The sequence below is a fragment of the Baudoinia panamericana genome, assembly GCF_000338955.1.
Source record: "Baudoinia panamericana UAMH 10762 unplaced genomic scaffold BAUCOscaffold_5, whole genome shotgun sequence".
Classification (NCBI taxonomy): Eukaryota; Fungi; Ascomycota; class Dothideomycetes; order Mycosphaerellales; family Teratosphaeriaceae; genus Baudoinia; species Baudoinia panamericana.
The window spans coordinates 667281-686642 of NW_006911261.1; the positions used below are offsets into that span (position 1 = coordinate 667281).

General features: G+C 55.0%; 9 protein-coding genes across 9 annotated transcripts; 4 read left to right on the plus strand and 5 right to left on the minus strand.

The window, feature by feature from the left end:
• Nucleotides 1-89: 89 nt before the first annotated feature.
• Nucleotides 90-2687, minus strand: BAUCODRAFT_147357 (uncharacterized protein; the record flags this gene model as incomplete). Its single annotated transcript, XM_007677511.1, has 1 exon — nucleotides 90-2687. One exon carries the CDS (start codon nucleotides 2685-2687, stop codon nucleotides 90-92), a length of 2598 nt encoding a protein of 865 aa, XP_007675701.1.
• Nucleotides 2688-3520: 833 nt separating this feature from the next.
• Nucleotides 3521-5404, minus strand: BAUCODRAFT_147358 (uncharacterized protein; the record flags this gene model as incomplete). The annotated part of the gene is made up of 1 exon (XM_007677512.1): nucleotides 3521-5404. The coding sequence occupies one exon, from the start codon at nucleotides 5402-5404 to the stop codon at nucleotides 3521-3523; it is 1884 nt and encodes a 627-aa protein (XP_007675702.1).
• A 361-nt stretch (nucleotides 5405-5765) lies between these two features.
• Nucleotides 5766-7095, minus strand: BAUCODRAFT_68592 (uncharacterized protein; the record flags this gene model as incomplete). The annotated part of the gene is made up of 2 exons (XM_007677258.1): nucleotides 5766-6295; nucleotides 6354-7095. 2 exons carry the CDS (start codon nucleotides 7093-7095, stop codon nucleotides 5766-5768), a joined length of 1272 nt encoding a protein of 423 aa, XP_007675448.1.
• Nucleotides 7096-7547: 452 nt separating this feature from the next.
• Nucleotides 7548-9211, plus strand: BAUCODRAFT_32953 (uncharacterized protein). Its single transcript, XM_007677021.1, has 4 exons — nucleotides 7548-8126; nucleotides 8186-8328; nucleotides 8417-8969; nucleotides 9027-9211. Exons 1-3 carry the CDS (start codon nucleotides 7992-7994, stop codon nucleotides 8808-8810), a joined length of 672 nt encoding a protein of 223 aa, XP_007675211.1. The 5' UTR covers nucleotides 7548-7991; the 3' UTR covers nucleotides 8811-8969; nucleotides 9027-9211.
• Nucleotides 9212-9774: 563 nt separating this feature from the next.
• Nucleotides 9775-12169, minus strand: BAUCODRAFT_155971 (uncharacterized protein; the record flags this gene model as incomplete). The annotated part of the gene is made up of 2 exons (XM_007677513.1): nucleotides 9775-11906; nucleotides 11956-12169. 2 exons carry the CDS (start codon nucleotides 12167-12169, stop codon nucleotides 10258-10260), a joined length of 1863 nt encoding a protein of 620 aa, XP_007675703.1. The 3' UTR covers nucleotides 9775-10257.
• A 3993-nt stretch (nucleotides 12170-16162) lies between these two features.
• BAUCODRAFT_444237 (uncharacterized protein) lies at nucleotides 16163-16760 on the plus strand. The gene has a single exon (XM_007677514.1). The coding sequence runs from the start codon at nucleotides 16284-16286 to the stop codon at nucleotides 16581-16583; it is 300 nt and encodes a 99-aa protein (XP_007675704.1). The 5' UTR covers nucleotides 16163-16283; the 3' UTR covers nucleotides 16584-16760.
• BAUCODRAFT_444248 (uncharacterized protein) lies at nucleotides 16761-17830 on the plus strand. The gene has a single exon (XM_007677515.1). It carries the CDS (start codon nucleotides 16938-16940, stop codon nucleotides 17631-17633), a length of 696 nt encoding a protein of 231 aa, XP_007675705.1. The 5' UTR covers nucleotides 16761-16937; the 3' UTR covers nucleotides 17634-17830.
• BAUCODRAFT_444247 (uncharacterized protein) lies at nucleotides 17831-18629 on the plus strand. The gene has a single exon (XM_007677516.1). It carries the CDS (start codon nucleotides 18029-18031, stop codon nucleotides 18533-18535), a length of 507 nt encoding a protein of 168 aa, XP_007675706.1. The 5' UTR covers nucleotides 17831-18028; the 3' UTR covers nucleotides 18536-18629.
• BAUCODRAFT_444234 (uncharacterized protein) lies at nucleotides 18630-18935 on the minus strand. Its single transcript, XM_007677517.1, has one exon. The coding sequence runs from the start codon at nucleotides 18922-18924 to the stop codon at nucleotides 18724-18726; it is 201 nt and encodes a 66-aa protein (XP_007675707.1). The 5' UTR covers nucleotides 18925-18935; the 3' UTR covers nucleotides 18630-18723.
• Nucleotides 18936-19362: the final 427 nt, after the last annotated feature.

A 19362-nucleotide genomic window follows, 5' to 3' on the forward strand; every position in this document is an offset into this window, starting at 1 on the left:
CAACGCACATGCGTAGGCTCGCAAATGTCAACTCATCCAGTCATTAAGTTGTCATCAAGATGCTCAATCATATCCGCGTTCGTCGGTATTCATGATATTGAAATGCTTTCCTGCTTGCGTTCTTGCCATTCCGTCGTCGCTGTTTCCTTGCTAACTTTCTTACCCATGCTGAAGAAGCTCAATGCTCGACTTGCACGGCTGCTGGTCGACCCTGGTCGACTGGGTTGAGAGGAAGTGACATCCTTGATGGAATCGACCTGCGCTCTCGCCTTCGCATTGCCATTCAGGCCAACTGCGAATGTGCTCGCACCCGCAAAGGCTGCGACAGCGATCACAAGGCTGTACATAGCGCCGCGATTGTTGTAAGCTAAATGGTTCGAGATTGGTGCGAAGACTGCGCCACCGCTGATGGCCGAGGTGATGAAAACGCTCGCAAGCTTGGTGTGCCGGCCCATGCCGCGGAGGCACTGGGCGAAGATGAGGGAGAAGATTGGACCTTCGAAGAAGAAGGCCATAATGATCATTGCCGTACCAGTGTTGCCACTGAAGTTCATCGCTAACACGTCGAAAACAATGACGCCAACAAAGCATGCCAGCAGTAAGAGACGAGGCTTGACCCAAAAGCCAAGACCGGCAGCTACAAAGCGAGAGACTGCGAAAGCCGTGTGCGCTACTGCCGTATAGTTGGCAACGTTGTACGTAGGGTTTGCGGCAACCATGTAAGCGTCGAAGCTTGTGGCGTTAACCTCTTGACCACCTACATAGCAGAACTGGCTGAAGACGCCGAAGGCCAGTGTAATGTAGACGATGTTGACCGTACCGACTTTGGCTCTGTATGCGCCATCCATTCGCTCCGCAGTGTCTTCAAGCTCCGTGTCTGTGGCCTCTGGCAACGGGATGTAATGATAGCCTACAGCTAAGAGTATAGTGGCAAGCGCAATGCCCAGGTACGCCCACTGGGTATTGACAAGTGAAGATGCATCGAACGACTTTTGAAAGAAAGCTTTATTGGCGATCAATGGCGCAACAACGCTGCCGATTGCTTGGACTCCTTGGCTCAGATTCAGACGAATCTCGGCGTACGCCGACGGCCCACAAAGGGCAGTAAAAGGGTTGGCCGACACTTCGAGTATGGACAACCCGAAAGCAACGATGAAGTTTGACAGCAAGAAGGCGGGGAAGGACGTAAGCACCGCGGCTGGCCAGTAGATGAGCGTGCCGCAGGCGAAGATGCCCAGGCCAACGCTGTAGCACGCCTTGAAGCCCCAGTATTTCAGCACAAGCCGTCCGACGGTCAACGGTCCCACGAAGTATGCTGCATAGTAGGCGCTGTGAATCGCAGTGCTCTGACTGGGAGTCATATGCGCAACACGCTGGAACTGCTGATTGAGCACATCGAGTAGGCCATACTCGAACCCCCAGATGAAGAACATGACGGTGACGGCGGCAATTGGAAACAGGCTCTCCCGGTTGGTCAATTGGACCATCGACTTCTGGCCACTCATATTCACGAAGTCGAAAACAGTAGGTGTGCCAGGTCTGGTATTGCGACTGGTGTTTGTCTGAGCTGTCTGTGTCCGTTGGAGATGCGAAGGCAGCTCATTCATGTCGGGAGTGGTGAGGAAGTCTATCATGCCCATAGGTCCTTCGTCAGGTGCATAGGATTGACTGCCAAAGTCTCTTTGGTACACATCGTCGGGCATAGAAGGTATGCGATGCACTATTGCCATGTCTGCCGTACCGTTCGCGGAGGACACCGTGCCTGCTCTCGATGGAGCATCTTCCGGGTCCCGTAGCATGTGCGGAAGAAAGCGAGAGATAAGCGGTTTCAGGCCAGGCACACACGCCACCATGATGCCAACTGTGACTTCTATAACACTCCACATGAAGCTAAGCGAGGCGTAGTAGCTGAAGTCGGTCTGGTTGGGGTCTTCATAGCTGTCGCCGGAGTCGCTTTGGTCTTGGATGTTCGCCAGCCGGTCCATAGCTGCGGATTGCAAGTAGGCAATGCGAACAACATCGACGGCAGTGACGAAAATGCCAAAGCTGAAAGTGACGATAAGGATGACCTTCTGTTTCTTTGGCAGGCGCATCTTGGTCAGGATCGGCAGGGGCAAGAACAACAACGCAAAGTCCGTGATCAGATTAAGCGGCGCTGAAGAAAGGTAGATCGTGACAATATTGGTACACGTCGCACTGTCCGATATCATGGTTCGAAAGACAGCACCGACTGGCCGACATTGGAAGACCGTGAGCAGAGTGAGGGCCAAGCCTCCAGCGTTAACCGCGAACAGCGTGGCGATACAGGCCCACTTGAAGATCGAGTGCGTTTTTGAAAAGCTTAGATAGAAGCTAAGAATCGACGTCTTGAGTGCCATGAGCGCAGGCTGATATAGTACCTCGAAGGCATAGTTCGCCTTGCGCGTCGTAAGCTGCCAGGCGAGCGGCACATCTGACTCATGTCGACCAAGTCCCCAATGGGCGCTGTAGCAGATGGTGAAGGTAAGACCGAAGGCCAGAGTCCATGCCAACAGGATGAAGTAGTCGTCGACGGATATTCTCTTTACGATGGCTGCCCGTGAGATGAGGCGAAGGAAGACAAAGATGCTGGCAAGCGCCACCATGACAATGCTGACGGCCAGTACAGCCTTGCTTCGCCCTTGCAAGTCCTCGTGATTGTCCTCCATCCTCTAAGCGTTTGCACTCGACTGTTATGACAGGTCGTCCTCAGCCACAGTCACGATCCTTCGCCTGTCTCCGCATGATGGCTTGCTGATGAGGTCGAAACTGGGCGGTTCAGCCGTTCTGCGTTGCGCACCGGCGCGTTGCTTTCAATCACGTCCGGCCTGCAGCGATGCTGGGATGAGACCTGATAAAATACAGAGGGGAAAGCGCAAGAGGCCAGTTACACAGAGGCTGTAGAAGTAGAAGGTAAAAGAAATGGAAGCTTCAGAGCCGAGCTTCCCGCCACGAGGACATACCCCAACCCACCAAGTCAGAACCATATTAAACTGAACAATTTCCCATTCGCCGGGCTTGAAGCGGACAGCGACGGCGTCGAATGGTCAAATCTTCTCGCTTGACTGACGCGTAGGTGGCGCTTCCCCGCAGTTTGTTGGCTTTGAAATTGGCAGGATGGCCGCCAAGTGCTTAGGACGGCTCCGTTCCAGGCTTCCAGGTTGCAATTACAATTGCACCACTTCGACCTCGCGTGTACGAATTCAGTCTCCCCGCCGGTATGTAGCGGCAGAAATGTGTTGGGGCGGAAACGGCGCAGACGAAGCGGTCGAAGACTGCATAAAGCGGAGTGCTCACCGAAGAAGCCGGGTGTCTACCGCAGTTGCACCGGCGCCGCTGCGAATTAAGCAATGATAACCGTGCGGCCTTCATGCAGTCTACCATGTCCAGCTCTCAGCAGCTTGACATTGGCGAAGGGGTCCAGAACCGCTGCCACGGTCGTCGGTGCTGTAGATGGACTGAAAGCGTAGAGAGGGAGCGCCTGAGATCAGCACTATCATCGTTAAGTGATCCAAACCGGAGTCTTGTTCTCAAAGATCCATGATGGAATCGGTTGGCCAGGCGTGTCGACTTCGACCGACATGGTCCATACGATGCCACGAAGAACCATGACCCACCAAGCCTCTTCCACGTTACGGGCATCGGACGCCTCATCTTCAGTCTTGCTGTGTGCGTTCTTCTCAGCGTCACGCGAAAATTTGGCTCCATTGCCAAGTGCGCCTGCCGCGTGCAGCGTTTCAAGTAGGCTGCTTTCCTTTCCAAGCACGAGATTGCCGTACGCTCGACCAAGCTCGTATACCCCTTGCACGAAACCATAGTACCTAAAGGCGCTGAAGTCGTAGTTCCAGTTCTTGCGTTCTTCTTGTGTCTTGGCCGCCATTTCCACAGCCTTCACCGACAACGCAATGTGGGCTCCGACGAGCCGAGCATACCTTGTGATCCCAGTGCCGTAGTCGTCACTCCAGCCACGGTCACAGAAATAGTCTGAAGTCCAATCGTGTACCTCCCTCAGATCATGCAACATTGTCAACCTTTCAGCTTCCTGTTCGACTTCGCCCGAACCACGCCGTCCACGAAGTTGGCTCTCGAAAAGGCGGCAGAAGAAATCCGCGTTATAGCGATCTTGCAGAGACGTAAGGCGCGTGTATACTGCGACTATCATTTCACTGGGCTGACCGAAGCGCTCGGTGTTCTTTATTCGATCTTGCAAGCGCCGAACCAAAGCTAGTCTGCCTTCCCAGTAACTGAACACAGATCTTGTATCTGAGCGAAAGAGTGCAGTGCAAGTCTTCCACATGGCTTGCCCGCTCACGGGCAGGTATGGACACAGCAGTATGATGGCCTCGTTATGTGCCTCGCTGAGATTTTGTGCCTCGATCTTGTGGATCACTTCAGGCGCAACGCCGAGGAGCACAAGGGTGGTTTTTAAAGACACCCTGTCACCTTTCTCGAGGATGTCTTCGATTACTTCGAACCCTTGAGTACGCCTGACAAGTCGTGGGCAAGCAGGCAAAATGCCGCACATCATCTGACTCACAGCCCTGGTCGGAATGAATGGTACCGGCTTTGGATCGCCTATGGAGCTGAATGTGAGCACGATACCAAGACCTTTGATGTCGGTCGTGCTGAGACTGTATCCATTACCATTAGCCAGCAGCTTCCCGTTACCAGGATCCAACAAGCGCCATTGCATGCCCAATCTTAAGGCGAGGTTGACAATGCTGCCAAGATTCGTAGAAGCTGGCGGTCTTACCAGGTCGGGCGGAAGGAAGTCCCAACTGCGCTCGATGTACAGTACAGCGCACGTTTCGCCTTCCTGAACCAAGATCGCAACGCCCGGCCGCGGCGCTTGGCTGCCGTTGTATACGTACACCTTGTGAACTTCACGCAGTAGACTTGCCCACGTGACTAATGGCTCGGCGTGCGTCCTGCTGGAAATCGTCAAGGGCGGCAGCGTTTGTACACGGATGGCTCGCTGTTCGACATCCCTAGGGGACGGCGAGGAACTCTCGCCAGACTTTACACCCGATCTGGGCCATGGCACGTATCCTGATGGCTGGATGGTCTGCGCAACCTCAACGTAATGCGATTCCATATTAGGAGCGGTAATGCTGCAAACAAAGTGACCTCGCAGACGGATCCTCTCGACTTCATCGGTAGCGACGACGCGAATATCGGGCGTCGTGAACTTGGTGGCAAGGCGGAACTCCGACGGAACGAAGACTCTACGACGCCTCTTCGCCCAAACTCCGATCACTTCGGATGAGCAGTTCCGGTACCCATCGGCAGTGAGGAAGATAGATTGTGATAGTTGGAGGAGAGCAATCACAAGAGCAACGAGTGATACCACAAGAGCAGTGATCGCGACGGTGTCGGAGAGCGTCATCTCGGCGTCTTCTTGGCAGCTGGAAAATGTTTCACAGTAACCCTCGTTATAGACATACGCCCGACGGACTTCAAGCGCCGGATGTGTGAAGGCCGGTACCATATCAGTAAGACGTTGATCCGTACGGAGGTTTGGGTCGCTGGGTCAGGCCACCAGTAGACCGCCAAGACCGTAACCGAACCGGTCTAGTCCAGTACAACGCATGAAGACCACGCAGCGTCATACATTCTGCAAGACAAGGAGCACAGCCAGCTGCTATTGTCAGCATACAGACCCAGCTTCGGCGAGGTGGACTAGAATAGCCTGGTGTTGTCCGACAGCTCTTCTGCAAAAGCCGTCCACCATCCTGGCCTACTCCTCGTCAAACATCCTCCTCATGCTCAGCATCCTCCGCATCATCCTCGTCCGCCGCGTCACTATACTCCTCTTCTTCGTCGCTTTCTTCGCCTTCTCCATCACTCTCACCACCGGACGCTTCATAGTCTTCCTCAAGCTCATCTTCTTCATCCTGCAACTGCTGCTCAGCCTTGTGCAGCTCGCTCTCACCTTCTTCGTCGTGAGCAGCATCGCCATTGCTTTCACCATGGGCTTCCGACTTCTTCTCTTTGTTGACATTGAAAGCTTTGGCTCGCCGTTCGGCTGCCATGCTGGCGTCATTGAGCCCGTGTCGTTTCACATACTCGTCAATACCTGCAAAGTCAGCTTGGTCAAGCATGCTGAACTCGACCTCCTTGATGTCCGACTGCTCGCTTTCGCGCGCAGCTATGACGAGATTAAACGTGCGTTGCAGCACTGAAGTGTAGCTGACAGAGTCAATACCATTGAACGGAAAGTAGGCGAGCGGCTTTTTGAAGCCGAAGACTACGCCGTTTGATAGGAAAAAGAGGTAACCTGATGACAGGAGTCAGCTTCTTGCCCGTAAGACCGTAGATGTCGTCGTTCGACGGACCTTCTTTGCTGCCCCTGTGTGCCTTGACATGGTAAGCTTTCTCACCCTTGCGGTGCGACTGCGGTATGCTGCTAGCGAACTCTGAAGGGTCCGGTACCACTACCCTCTTGCCTTGGTGGCTTAGCAGGCGATTTAACTCACGCTCCGCGACTGTGACGAAAGTGTCGCCTTCCGCAAACTGCTGCTCAGCGGAGTGTGCACCGGTGGGCGGAGTCTCGTTCATGGAGAAGACTATCTGCTCGCATGGTGTGCCGTCTGCGGCAGTGGCATCAGGCTTTGGAAACAGTACAAAGTTCCATTGTCGTTGCTGCTTTTCTGGTACTGGCAAACAGAAAACTTCACTGATCTGGCCTGCCGGCAGTGCATGCTCGATCACGCTGCTTTGCTGATTCTGCAGACGAATCTCCTGCTTGCGTCGGTCGTGGGCATCGTACACAAACTGCAATCTCAACTTCTTGCGGGCAGGCACTTGAAAACTGACATCCTTGCACTCGAAAGAGATTGTAGGACTGCCAAGTGGCTTGGATGTGGTGATCCCATCGTTATCACAAGCGTTTGGCGGTGCATCTTCGAGTTTCCTCTTCTTGCCATGTGCAGGCGCGACTACAGTCTGCGACGATGTAGTAAGACGTGCAATATCGCTAAATAAAGCCAGCAATTCCGCTTGGTCTGGATGACGTCGGATTGCCTGCACGATGCGCTGTGTTATGGGTGGCGGGAAGGTGGCCTGTATCTGCTCCATCATCGGCTTCGGCGACAGATTTGGAGGCGAAGCACGTGAAGTGGTATAGCGTGTATTGGCAATAGGTATCGCTGGACGACAAGCGAGTCGTCTTAGCGCACGGTTGTGCTGGTTCGTCTGATTCAACCAGCCTCCCGGCAATGCGGCATAAGACCAAGCAGCGCACAGTCTTGCAACACCGGCGTAATTAACGCAACGATTTTCAGGTACGCTGTCTGCGTAGCGGCTCCTTCAAACGCTTCGATATGTGCGACGTGAAGATCCTTCGCCTACACGGGAAAGTGTTAGGGCAATCCCAACAATCTATGGCTAATTCCGGCCAAGACAGATCGCCTGCATAAAGTAAGAGTAACGAGTCGATGTGCATGCTGCAGGTCGACGCCGGCCCGAGCCCAAGTCCACTGCCGAGCATATCTGCGACACGTCTAACCAGCAGTGAACGGCGAGCGAACGCCTGAACGGGGCTTGCAGTCCTTCCGCTGATGTCGTTCACGCCATCGCGCGACGCTATTCGCCGCGACAGGCGCCCCATTCACCTTGTTTTAGTGGGCGAAGACGGTTAAAATGACTATAGGCATGCGTGCCGCCAACGGTCGAGGTCCTCATAGGCCGGAGATTGAATAGGGGAGCCACCTCGGCAGCGATCATGGTGCGAAGGCACTCAGAGTAGCGTCAAAGGCTTACTCTGAGTTCAAAGGCGTTGAGCGAGTGGCCACCTCCACAGCGCCTCTTTAATTCTCCTTCTGTCCCGTCCCTCACAACCATTCCGCCTTGCTCACCTCTTCCGGAAACACAGCTCGTCAGCCGCATTCGCGAACTCTTTGTGCCAGTTTCTCAGTCGTTACAGCACCACCACTGGAACCAACACCGTCTTACCTCTACCCAACGCGTTCAAAATGTGGTCACTACTCCTTCTCGCCATCGCAACGGTGGCTAGTGTCGCCCTCGCACAGAACTCTAGCACGCCAACCGTAACCATGTTCCTGCCAATGGCACACGGCTCGAACGTCGCAGCTTCAATTCTCACAAGCGTACGAAGTCCAGGAGTACACATGTTCAGGAACTGTCGAGCTAACGAGGGGTTCCACAGGCCGCCTCCTCCACAGTATACGCCATAGGTTGTTTACAATCAAACAATGCCTGCGCCGCAGGCTGCACATTCAGCGAGTCCGTGACAGTGACCGGAGGCCCAAGCATGCTACGATATGTATGGACCGATGGCGACAGGGCAGTGTAAGTGGATATACCCTAGTTATACCAATCCTGCAACTAGCGAAGCATGACCGAACCTTGTTCAAGGAGGCTGACTGGGCAACTATAGCACCTCTGGCACGAACGGCTCCCTCATACACCCGGTGACGACGGTCAGCTGTAATCTCATTGGCGGCACGAGAGCAACACAGGCCGTCTGCACCGGCTATACCATGCCTAACGGTGCACGCAACGCCTCGCAAGTCACCACTTTGTCGAGCAGTCAGCTCAACTACGTTCCGGTCATGGTCACAGGACAACAAGCCGCGATCGTTGCGTCAGGGTCAGCCTCAAGCTCAGGCTCTCGCACCGCCTCCGGCTCTGGCTCTTCAGCGTCAGCGTCAGCATCTCGTAGCGGTGCCGCTGCATCTGCAAGCGCCTCTGGCGGTGCCGGTGCCATCGCTGCACCACTTGCTGGCGCCGCCGCCGTGGCTGCTGGCTTAGGAGCAATTGCATTCTTATGATGAGCCATGGGCTTGGCGTTTGGGTCACGGCACGGCTGGTCAGCATTGTACACACATGTCACGCATGTGGTGGCGTTTTCTCCTGCATCATTTGCGCGGATACCCACCATCCACCTGTCCTGCGTTTCGAGCGCTGGATTGTTAGGCCCTTGTATACACCTGCCAATAGAATACAGTCAGTTAGCATAATGAGCAGACAGAGAAGAGTATCCATACGGGCTTGAGGCGCCGCCTCGTCCAGCACGACCAGCACGGCCAGCATCTTCCCGGCGGCGACACGCTTTTGACATGCTCTTTCAATTACTGTAACGCGTCCTTTTCAATCTCCTTCGAGGTGAGACGTCGCATCGTAGGCGACTATCTTGGTGGGCATTCTTGCAACCCTGGGACATCTAGGTGCCGACTCAATAGCTCAACCGTCGCCGAGTGGCTTGCGTATGAACGCATCTGAACTAGTGCGTGTATTTTTGCCTGGAGCACCTTCACTTCGATCTGCTGCTGTAGCTCCGACATTATTGCACAGCCCTAGCATGTGGAGCATTTTTCAGCCCACCTCAAAGCAGTGAATCGTCGGCAGTTGCCGTTGCTGTCAACGGTTCTAGTGGGCCGCACGGATAGCTCACTTCCATGAAGAAGATTAGGAAGTAGCCGATTACTGCTCGCCTTTCCCAAAATGTTGCGGTGCCAATCATCTACCGCCGTTGGCCGTATTAGTGGCCTAGGTATCGTCTCATCAACGGCAACTACCCCCTCGCCAAGACCGGGTACGTGCGTGCTTTCCACAAGACAGAGCCGTTTCCGCCCGACGTTGATACGGGCTGTGAAGACACTCTGTCTGCCCTAAGTACGACTACGTCGTAACCAAGATCAGCACAGATGTATGAAATCCCTCAAGATGCCGATATTGCCGCCAATCCTTGCTATCCGTCACCTACTTTGCTCTTCTCATGTTGAAAGCGATGGGATCGAAACTGGACTGTCGACAGCTGTATGCCTTTGAAATGTAAGCCAGTGCTCGTTGTCTGCCATCATGGCACATATCAACACCTCCGCTCCTTCGACCGCACATGGATCGTAATTGTGTCTCAATGGTAAGGTGCAGAACAGAGCGGCAAGTACATCGTTCCACCTCCCAACGTAATCGGGTTCTGTTATGCTACACTGTAGGTTCTATCACCTCTGCGTCCGCCACCAGGATGAGAAGGTACAACGCAAACGGGGACGATGAGAGCACTCTTCCCAATGGCGTAGCGCCTGCACATGCTATTGGAGGAAACACGGCGACATTTGCGTGCACCACTGAAGGGTGAAGAGCGTCAAGACTTCGTATGTGACCGCAGAGTGATTGTCACCGTCCCAATGGTCTTGTCATTGAGTATGGTGTTCCGCCGACGACGGCGTCTCTGCGCCCGCTCTCCACCAGGGAATGATTGCGGACTACGATACATCAGAGTCCGACCTCGTGAGCCTCCTCCCACAGTCCGTCGCTCATTAAGACCATGTTTCCCGCACGGTCAACCACCGTCGGACGAGCCTGGTGGACTCCCTGCAGCGCCTTTCCTAATGCCACGATCTTTTCCATAAGCTCGCGTGGGTCGTATCCGTTGCTGGTGGTGGTAGCAGACAACTCGAGACGCACCGGAGCGTCGATTTCCCAGCTACGTTCCCCAAGAAATCTGCCGGCGATATTGCGGTACACGACGGAAAGCATGCCCTTGCCGTCTGATGTTGGCGGGCTTGTGGCGGCCGCCGATGTACTAGCGCCATTGAAGCTTGCAGAAGCTGTTGGGGTGGCGACAGTATTGTATGGTGAGAAGTCGTTCATCGACGGGATGGGAAGACCCATGATGTCTTGGTGCTCGCTGGTGGCGCTGTTGTGCAAGCTCAGCGTAGAGGGTGTGTCGGTTGTGGTGACGGGGTGTAGCACGGGCTGTGTTGGCGCAGTGCTGTGCGTTGTGTGCTCGGTATCGATGGGTGGAAGAGAAGCCGAGTGAGCTGAAAGACCCATTGGTGACGGGTGCGGCGGAGACTGACACGGTGTGGGTGGGGCACCTGCCTTAGACGGAGCATTTGCTGCGGAAGGTACGCCTGGGGTGGTCGGCACCTGCACTTGCCGAGCGGGCTGCGGCGCAGCGAAGCAGATGGTGATTTGACCTTTGAGGTTCTTCTCCGCGCACTTTGCGAAGTCGATGAGGTGAGGGTTGACGGCGTAGTAGTTGTTGAACTCCGTCATACGCCCGTTCTCCCACATGTCTCTGGCAGTGCAAGCTTCGTCGAACATCCACACCTGGTCCTTATGCGTCTCGAGCTCGGCTTTGGTCTCGCGACTGTCAGGGTTGGCGGCAAGTCTGAACGACTTCTTAATGAGTTCACGGTAAGACTTGCGGTAGAGGTCTTGTTGCTCCGGGTGGTCGGCGTAGTACTTGTCGCATTCCTGTCCAGGGTTGGCGGCGTACCACTCGGCAATGAGCCGAATGGGCTGTTGCGTGTGAAAGTTGTCCACAGATGTGATGGCAGCTTCGTTCGTAGTAGTAGTGATGTTAGCGGCATCGTTGGGAGCTATGATGGACGGGCCTCGGATAGTGGTCATGGTGGATGATGGAAGCTGCGACGTAACGAGCTCTGTGGGTGGATCCCGAGCACTATCCGGCCAACTTCCAGACATGGGCTGACGCAGCCGATTACCGCCCTTCGTGAAGCGGATGGTGCCTTGAGAGCGAGGTGAAGGCGCACGGTTAGTGCTCGGTGGGCCGCGGATGGTGAGCCGACCACGGTTGACGCTTCCAGGAGTGGCGAACTTGGGTGGAAGAGAGCGTGGAGTACGATCAACAGCTGGGCCTGTGGGGAAGTTGTTGGGCTTCGGAGACGGCGTTATTACATAGATGGGAGTGCCGTAGTTGGGCCTGGGACCCTTGGCTTCACGCTCCTTTAGATAGAGGGCACGCTCTTCGCCGTGGTTGTCTTCGACTTCCTCCCATGTAGGGTCTTGAATGAGACCATAGCGTACAGCTTGAGCTAGTTCAGCGCGGTGGCCCTGCCCGCTGAAACGATTCTCGAGCTGCTCCGTGACGTCGTCACGCTCAAAGGCGCTGGCCACTGTGGCTCTGGTCAGCAGCTTCCCGCGGATTACGGAGGTGAAGCTCACTGTTCCAAGCTTGTAGCTTGGCCGCAACTTCACCCGTAGGCCCCTTGGCCTTTGATGAGGTGTTACGACGCCCTTCAAAGTCTCTGATGGCGGCTTGCTTGGTTAGAAGGTCGACTTGCGTGATGCGGCCTCTGCCATCATCGGCAGGAGCGGAAACCATGTCTCGACGCTCGATGCCAAGGTCGGCCATCATTCTTAGCACGTCGGTGTCCATGATGCTAGCTATGGGGGTGTGAGTGTATGATGAGTAGGAGATGGTGTGGAGAAGGGGGAAAAGGAGAGAATGGATGATGACGGGCAAATTCTCCACCGGGATTGCCGTACTTGCCACGGCAACAGAAGAGGAAGGAACGAAAGGTCGTGCATGTGGTGCTTGCGAACATTGTCCCCAGGTCAGCTGGGTCGCCAGAGCTTTGGAATGGACGACAGGAGAGCGTGTGGAAGGATATCTGAGAAGGAGAGCAGGCCTACCTCTTACGGATTGGCCGTGCCAGCATCGCTAAGATGGAAAAATGCCATACGTGTTGATGATTGATACAGAAGCTTAGGGTTCCAGTTTGGGAAGGTGTCGCTCGGGCAGGAACTCACACAGCAAAAGACGCGTTTGACAGGGTATTGATACGCTTGTGCAGGCGGTCAGTCTTCCACAGAATGCTGCCAAAGCCATAGCAGCGTCTTCCTTGCGGTGTTCTTGTAGTATGTGGGCGGAGTATTTCGTGCGAAGCAATCCATCGCCGGACGCTTTCTTGATGCCTTAAGGCCAAAGTTTGCTAGCCGACAGCGTATGGGCTGAACGAATTCTGCTTTTATTTCTCGATCAAGTCACGAGGTTGTGCTCCTTCTTGGAGAAGATGGCATTGTAGCTTGCGTAGGAGGTGCGTTGATATTCGTGCGGTTGAATCTTCGCCTTTCTGTACGGCGGCGGAGGCGGCTGCCAGCCGGCGAGCGAGTGCTTGACCGACATAGCTATAGCTGTATGCCGCATGCGTATATAACAATAGCGATGTAGCAGTCGGTGTGTTGGGAGTCTGTGTGCTGTAGTTGCATCGTAGGTGTTGCGTTCGTCGCACGTCCGCCCATGGCTCGTTTAGTGACCATCTTCCTTTCACTTGGGCTCTATGACCGCGGTGCTTGCATCCATTGGCACACACCATGCATGTGTTACAGCAAATGCGGACAAGCCTGAGGTACATCGCACTGCCATCGACGATGCCACCGCAGACTCCGCATGGCCATATCCCTCATCAATCGCGACCTTCTCGACGTCAGCGGAGCGAGGAGAAATGCCATCGGCGACCCAGCACCTTGTACCTCCTTCGACGCAAATGCGATGTAGTCCGCTTGCCACACCTGGAGTATGAAGACCGTCCGTCGCTTCATCATGCTCTCGCCTGACTCACCATGGTAGCGACAACGCGGCATTCAGCGACCGATCACTGCATACCGATCGCAGACACGGAGGCACAGCGCTTCAATACAAGCAGCAGGCAGCCATTATCGACCCGTGCGGCAGCAGTACGGGTGGCAAAAGGTTTCAGCTCGCAGCTGTGCTTACTCCACCCGTATCGGAGGGCCATCGCAGCGGTATGAAAGACCACCGGGGCGGGAAAGTGACCACCACGGCACTAAGAACCGTCATGCGGTCCGCACCACGGAGTAGCGGTCTTCCAAAGCCTCGATGCAAGGCGTGTGGCCTCCAGTGTTCGCTCTCTAATACTAAGAGCAAGCAACCACCAGGGCGAGAAGCAGCATTGTAGCCATAAAAGAGGCGGTGTCATACCGATCAACGGTGGTCCTGAGAATACGAGCGAGCAACTTGCCGCCACCTATGGCAGCGACTGCGGCTAGAGCCTCCTTTGCGCGGTTGCTGAAGCAGCCATTAGGGTGTCAACTACGCAGACTGCCCAGTCTGCACCGAATGCTTGTCGAAAAGACATCGCTGCGACCTCCTGATAGGATCGGAAAGAAGCAGCATGGCTAATACAGGGCCGGAGTCGCCAGCTCGTACCCGACAGCTACGTCCTCGACACAAGTTTGCTAGTTATGCTGCGGCGTAGTGGGTAACAGACTGGCAGTCAATACTCCCTTCAATTACTTAGGAAAGCGTTGTCTTCAACAGTCTGCGGCTGGTCATGCGGCCGGCACTGTATACGGTCGTGTAAGTGGCGACTTTTGTACCTTCGGCTGGAGGCGTCCGTATGGGTAGCGACATCTTACAGCCACTGTGGGCCGTGTACGCTCGCTTTGTCCACAGCAAATGGCGTGCTATCGCCCGTCCAAAGTAAGAGCCTGGCGGGAGAAATAGTCTCTTAAGTGCAACATGCATGCTCTCTGCAGCCAGGGCCAGACAAGAGGTGTGCAATCCGGCATACATCCCTTCGACTAGTGGAGTGGAAAGGCATGCCATCCAATGCCTTTCCAGAACACCCGTGTTGGCGTCAAGGTCGGTTCGTCATCGTTCAAATCTAAAGCTGGTTCTTCGGGAAATGTCTGCTACGGACGCAAGCAACTAGATGCTCTCAAACGATAAGCTGTTGCAGCTAGTTCATCCGCCCCGTGCTGGTAGACTTGGTCATCTCAGAATGTGGTTCATCCGAGCTGCCTGCAATACTCGAGGTATGTGCGCTCAAAGGAGCGTTACGGATATTGTCCCAACTGGCACGGACGAGCGGTTACTAGCTTACGTCCGGTCAGCGACTTGATGCTACCGCAAGGGTTCCGTGACGGTGCAGTAACGCTGGGTTGTTGTCCAGAGCGGTCGGATGCTTGCGGAGAGGTTCTGCCGCTGCTCCAACGCCAATCCTATACGAAGCTCGTTTCTTCCTGCCCTCCCAACGGTTGCTGGCTTATCCATTGCAATAAGCCCTCCAATGCTGGTCAACAACAACGCGCTCCATCGAATACCTGAGATGTGCTGTAAGGGCCCATGCCTGGCTACGGTCTTCGTCCGAAGTCCACCTTCGACAAGCTTGCCTAGAGATTTCGTTTCCGGACGTGCTTGCAGAAGGCGCTCCGATTTGCGGCTGAATGCTGGTGCTGCCCTTATGTTGGCCTTCAGAGTGCAAAACGCTCTAAGCCACCTGGGTGCTGACCCTGCACCAAGCTCATCTCGACGTTGCTTGAGGCGATGTTACCGAAGTGCGCCATTGCATGGGTGAGCAGGCGTCCGTCGCTACTAACAGGCGCGCTTTCTGTCGACGGCTGATGCTCCCGCTCCGCGTACGGAGCGTATGGCAAGCTGTACAGGGCTGCGGGATCCCCTCCAGACCGTGGTCGTAAAGGTGCGGCTGCTGCTAGGTTGGTGGTTGTGGATGGGTACTCAGGGCCGCAGCCGTGGCCGCACACGGCTTTCTGAGACACGAAAGCAACAGCCGAGCGCGGACGACGACAGTCACGGTAATCGAGTAGTCCAGAGTACTCAGCGCCAGCCAGGAAAGTTGTGCTTGTTACAAGCAACGTCGTTGCCGCCACGTTCGAGCAGGGAGTGTGCACCCTTCCACCCGTCGCGCTTGCGGACTGCTGTTATCATGCCGCTGAACGCTCGACTTCCGAGATTGCGGGCTGGGGATCACAATTGTCCGCTGATCTCGACATGAAGCTCTATCCCAAGGGCATTTGTGGTTGTTATAATTGCCTGCTCTTTCCAATGGTAGAGCGAAGCCTGTGAAGGTTGCTGGACGGCCGAATATGCTTCCAGTCGTTCGATACTATGTCGCACGCCCTGCTCCCGCATACCCTACGACCTCCACGCTTCTCCACGCTACAGACTTATGCGCCAGCTCTTGCTCCCCCTTTTTGTGGCAGACTCGCGGCAGTAGTGAATCTGCTCTTCTCACATTTGCGAGCTTGCACGATGGCGCTGTCGAGGGCGCGGGCCTTGAGCGACTTCTGGCCATGTTGTGTCTACTAGACTCGCGATCACGCCTTCAGCGGACGTAACAAGCGCTCGTTGAATATTAGTGGCCGCGGTCAACGATCGACTGGTGATGGACGATAGGCTGCAGACCGCTTGCGAATGGCTGAGCAAGTCCCTTTGGTGAAGCGGCGGGCCTTCGTGATGCGTGCTCGTCCATCTGTCGCGTGCCATAGGCAGTCATGGAGCTTCTCACCGAGGGAGCAAGGCGTCAGTGTGCCATTGAAGCACTTCTGTCGGTCTAGATGCGCTACGCAAGGGCAGGACTGTCAGTTCGAGGAATGTGGCTCGCCTACAATCGCGCGGTAGCTACTGCCCTGCAGTCGCTGCGACCTATGATGTGCATGTACATCACTTCCGCTCAGATCAACCGAATACTAAGGATGACAGCTTCGTATGGCGATGTTGGAGCGTAATGAGCGAGTGCTTGAAGCGCGGTAGCTGGACATTCATGCCGGTCAGAGAGACTAGGCTTCGTTCACAAGCTGCCAGCCATGCCACGGACAATGAGTCGAATTGTCACGACCCACAGAGTCATTTGCATCGCATCATAAGCAGCAGCATATCGCGAGAATGCGGCCTCCCCACAATGTGCGTCGAGCAATGGGGGAGAATACGTGCACAGTGTGCATATCGGAAGCCGCCCGCGCTGGTCATTGCTGCTTGCGTCCTCTGCCCTCCCCTGCCACTACGCCCTCCACAGTGGAAGCCATAACCATGCAATCACTCGAGACGTTCCTTAGTGCCAGTGTGAGCGTCCTCACCAGGCTAAAATATGTATATCGAGGCCAGTCCATTTTGCAGGCAAGTGTGGGCTTCTGGAGCGGCCACGCTCTGCCCATCAGCGGCCGGCAATCCATTGCCTCACGGTTATACCACGCTGTCCGCGGCCTTCGACACGACGATATAATATCATGAGAATCGTCTATTGATTGTGGAGACCGTCGGCAACGTGGTTTGAAAGTTCCTGTCATCTCATTGTCGTTGTCGCGGGCTCAGGGGGCAAGCGCCTCGGCGTCTCTTCGGGGCGGAATTGTCACTATATGATATATTCTCGCCCGTGGTTCTGATGTCTTCGGGCTGGTGGCGGACAGAGGCCTTAGCGTCCAACTTCGACGCTTCAATCAACCGCTTTGCGTCACCAAAGGGTGAGCATCGCCAGTTAAGGTATGTATGGTGCGTTCCCTTAGTCAGCATCGGCCAGCAGCAGCAGCAGCAGCAGTACCAGCAATCGACAATCGACTTCGACTTCAATCAATCAATTCACCCTTTAGTGGGTGGATGGGCAGAATATAGTAAGTATCCCCGTTCCCTTGATTCAATTCCCGGCAGGCAGGCAGCAGGCGGCAAAAAGCGAAAACTTCGGCTTCCCTTCCTTCCAATGTTGCTTAACAGCCTCCCGTCCAAGGCGGGGATGCGAAGGTTGCGTTTTGCCCTTTGGCTGGCCAGAACGTCGTCAGCAGAAGCCACCACCAATTCAATCGAGCTTCGAAGCGACTCTCTTTCCGCACCACAACGCAACCATGCTCTGGACAGCCATCCTCCTTGCCTTCGTAAAGATTGCGAGCGTGTCGTCGAAGCGCGTTACTGCTGCCGTCAAGCTCACTGTCGCCACGATCAAGGTTTTCACCACACTCTTGAAGCTCTACACGCCGCCAACACCAGTCCGAAAGCTCGTTATAGCGCTGCTCAAGATGATAGCGCAGATCTTGAAGCTTGCGCTGGCCCTGGTGAAGGCCTGGGAAGCCTTTCTCGAGGTCTTTAGGCCCGTAGTCTGAAGGTAAGACCAGATAGCTCCCTCCTCGAACACCTTTCGTGTCTTCACCATCGTAACCACGGCATCCTCCGCCAGCGACAACATCTAGAGACCGTGGCACGGAACAGGGACGGCTGGCGAGGAATCCTGCTCCTATTACCCGTAACCACAACCAACTACAGTCTCCCTGCTGTATCAATAGCCCTATAGCACTTATTACCGGCGACAGTTTTCTTAGACCGCACTACAGATGGGGGACCAGACCTCCACACATCCCCTCCGGCCGCTCCAGAATGGCGCGCCAAAGCGTGTCCCCCACCGCCTCTGACGGATTACTGCAGCGACCCCTTATTAGCGCGCTGCTCAAATGCTGCGTATGACCCCAAATCGCCTTACCAACAGCCATGAGGACAGCAGGACTAGCTTCATACAGCGACCCGTGCTCCCATTCCGTCTCCTGCCGTGTGGCGGCCGCGGGCCAACGCCGTTCCCAAATGCCCGCTCCGTCAAAAGCTCCCAGCTCCGCGTTACCATACCAAGGACAACGAATTGGAGTGGCAGTCTGTCTTTCATCGTCTTACTACATTCTGCGGATCGCGAGCCTTTGCCAGGCTCTGAAATGTCATACTTGGCGTCCCAATATCATGCCCAAGAGTAGCGTGTCCCATCAGTTGCACAACGGCACAGGAAGGACACTAGGAATGCAGCGAAGCGCCGCTAGAGGTCTACTCTTCACCGTCTATAGCCCCCAGTCCCATGATCTCGGTCTACCATCACCATCTGACGCCCGCATCGGCATGTACAACCAGGTGTCCGCCTTGAAATTGCTAGCCAGACGCCCAGCATTGCAGTCTTTTTGTCACCTTCACCGCTGTCTTACCATGCTGACTTCTCAACAGGACTCCATATAAACCGTCAAACGCCTCTACCGCTGTATAATCTCGGTCGCCCATGCCGTAGCTTTCCATCCAACGCCCCTCTCATCGCTTCCCAGGGCTGGAGCCAGACTCGACGCAACCATCGATGCCATGAGACTAATGCGCTCACCACCAGTATTGAGAGAAGCTTTGACTACTACCACTTTTCATCTTTGCCGATTTTAGGATGATGAACACAGAAGAAGCAACGGAAAATGCAACGAGGAAGCGGATAAGAGGTGGAGATTCGACCAGGGATACGAGTCATACGACGGCAACCCCCGCTTACCTTTGCGACAGGCACCAACTGAACGCCGGCGATCGATGAGCGCCACGATAGCGTTGACGGCAGGACGGCCACATGCAGTCTTCAAGCCCTTCATTAGGGATGATGAGAAGCAGGCGTGACCAGTACCAATTCCTTACCGCCTTGAACTCCGATGAGATCGCCCATCAACTATCTTGAAAGTTCTAGGCTTGTGGTTATTTGCCTCGACACTTACTGATATGGAGAGCGGCAGAAGCCGGGCTAGCGGTTGTAGGGCTAGAAGTAGCGCAAACGTTCCTCCGCCCACTTGATGAGGTTGATGAGGTAATCCGTGAACCGCGGGCAAGCGAGCATGCGACACTTTCGAGAAGTGCAGTCCGCTCACATAGACTCAGCGATTCGCAGTTCGTCCTTGCCACGCACCTCATCTTTCTCATTTGTTGTAGAAAGCCACATATAGAGTCCTTCTTGACCCACTCAGACTCGGACCAGTCATTGCCAGGCCGTGCTCAGCACCTGAATATGGCCGACTCGACGATGTCTGATGCGGATA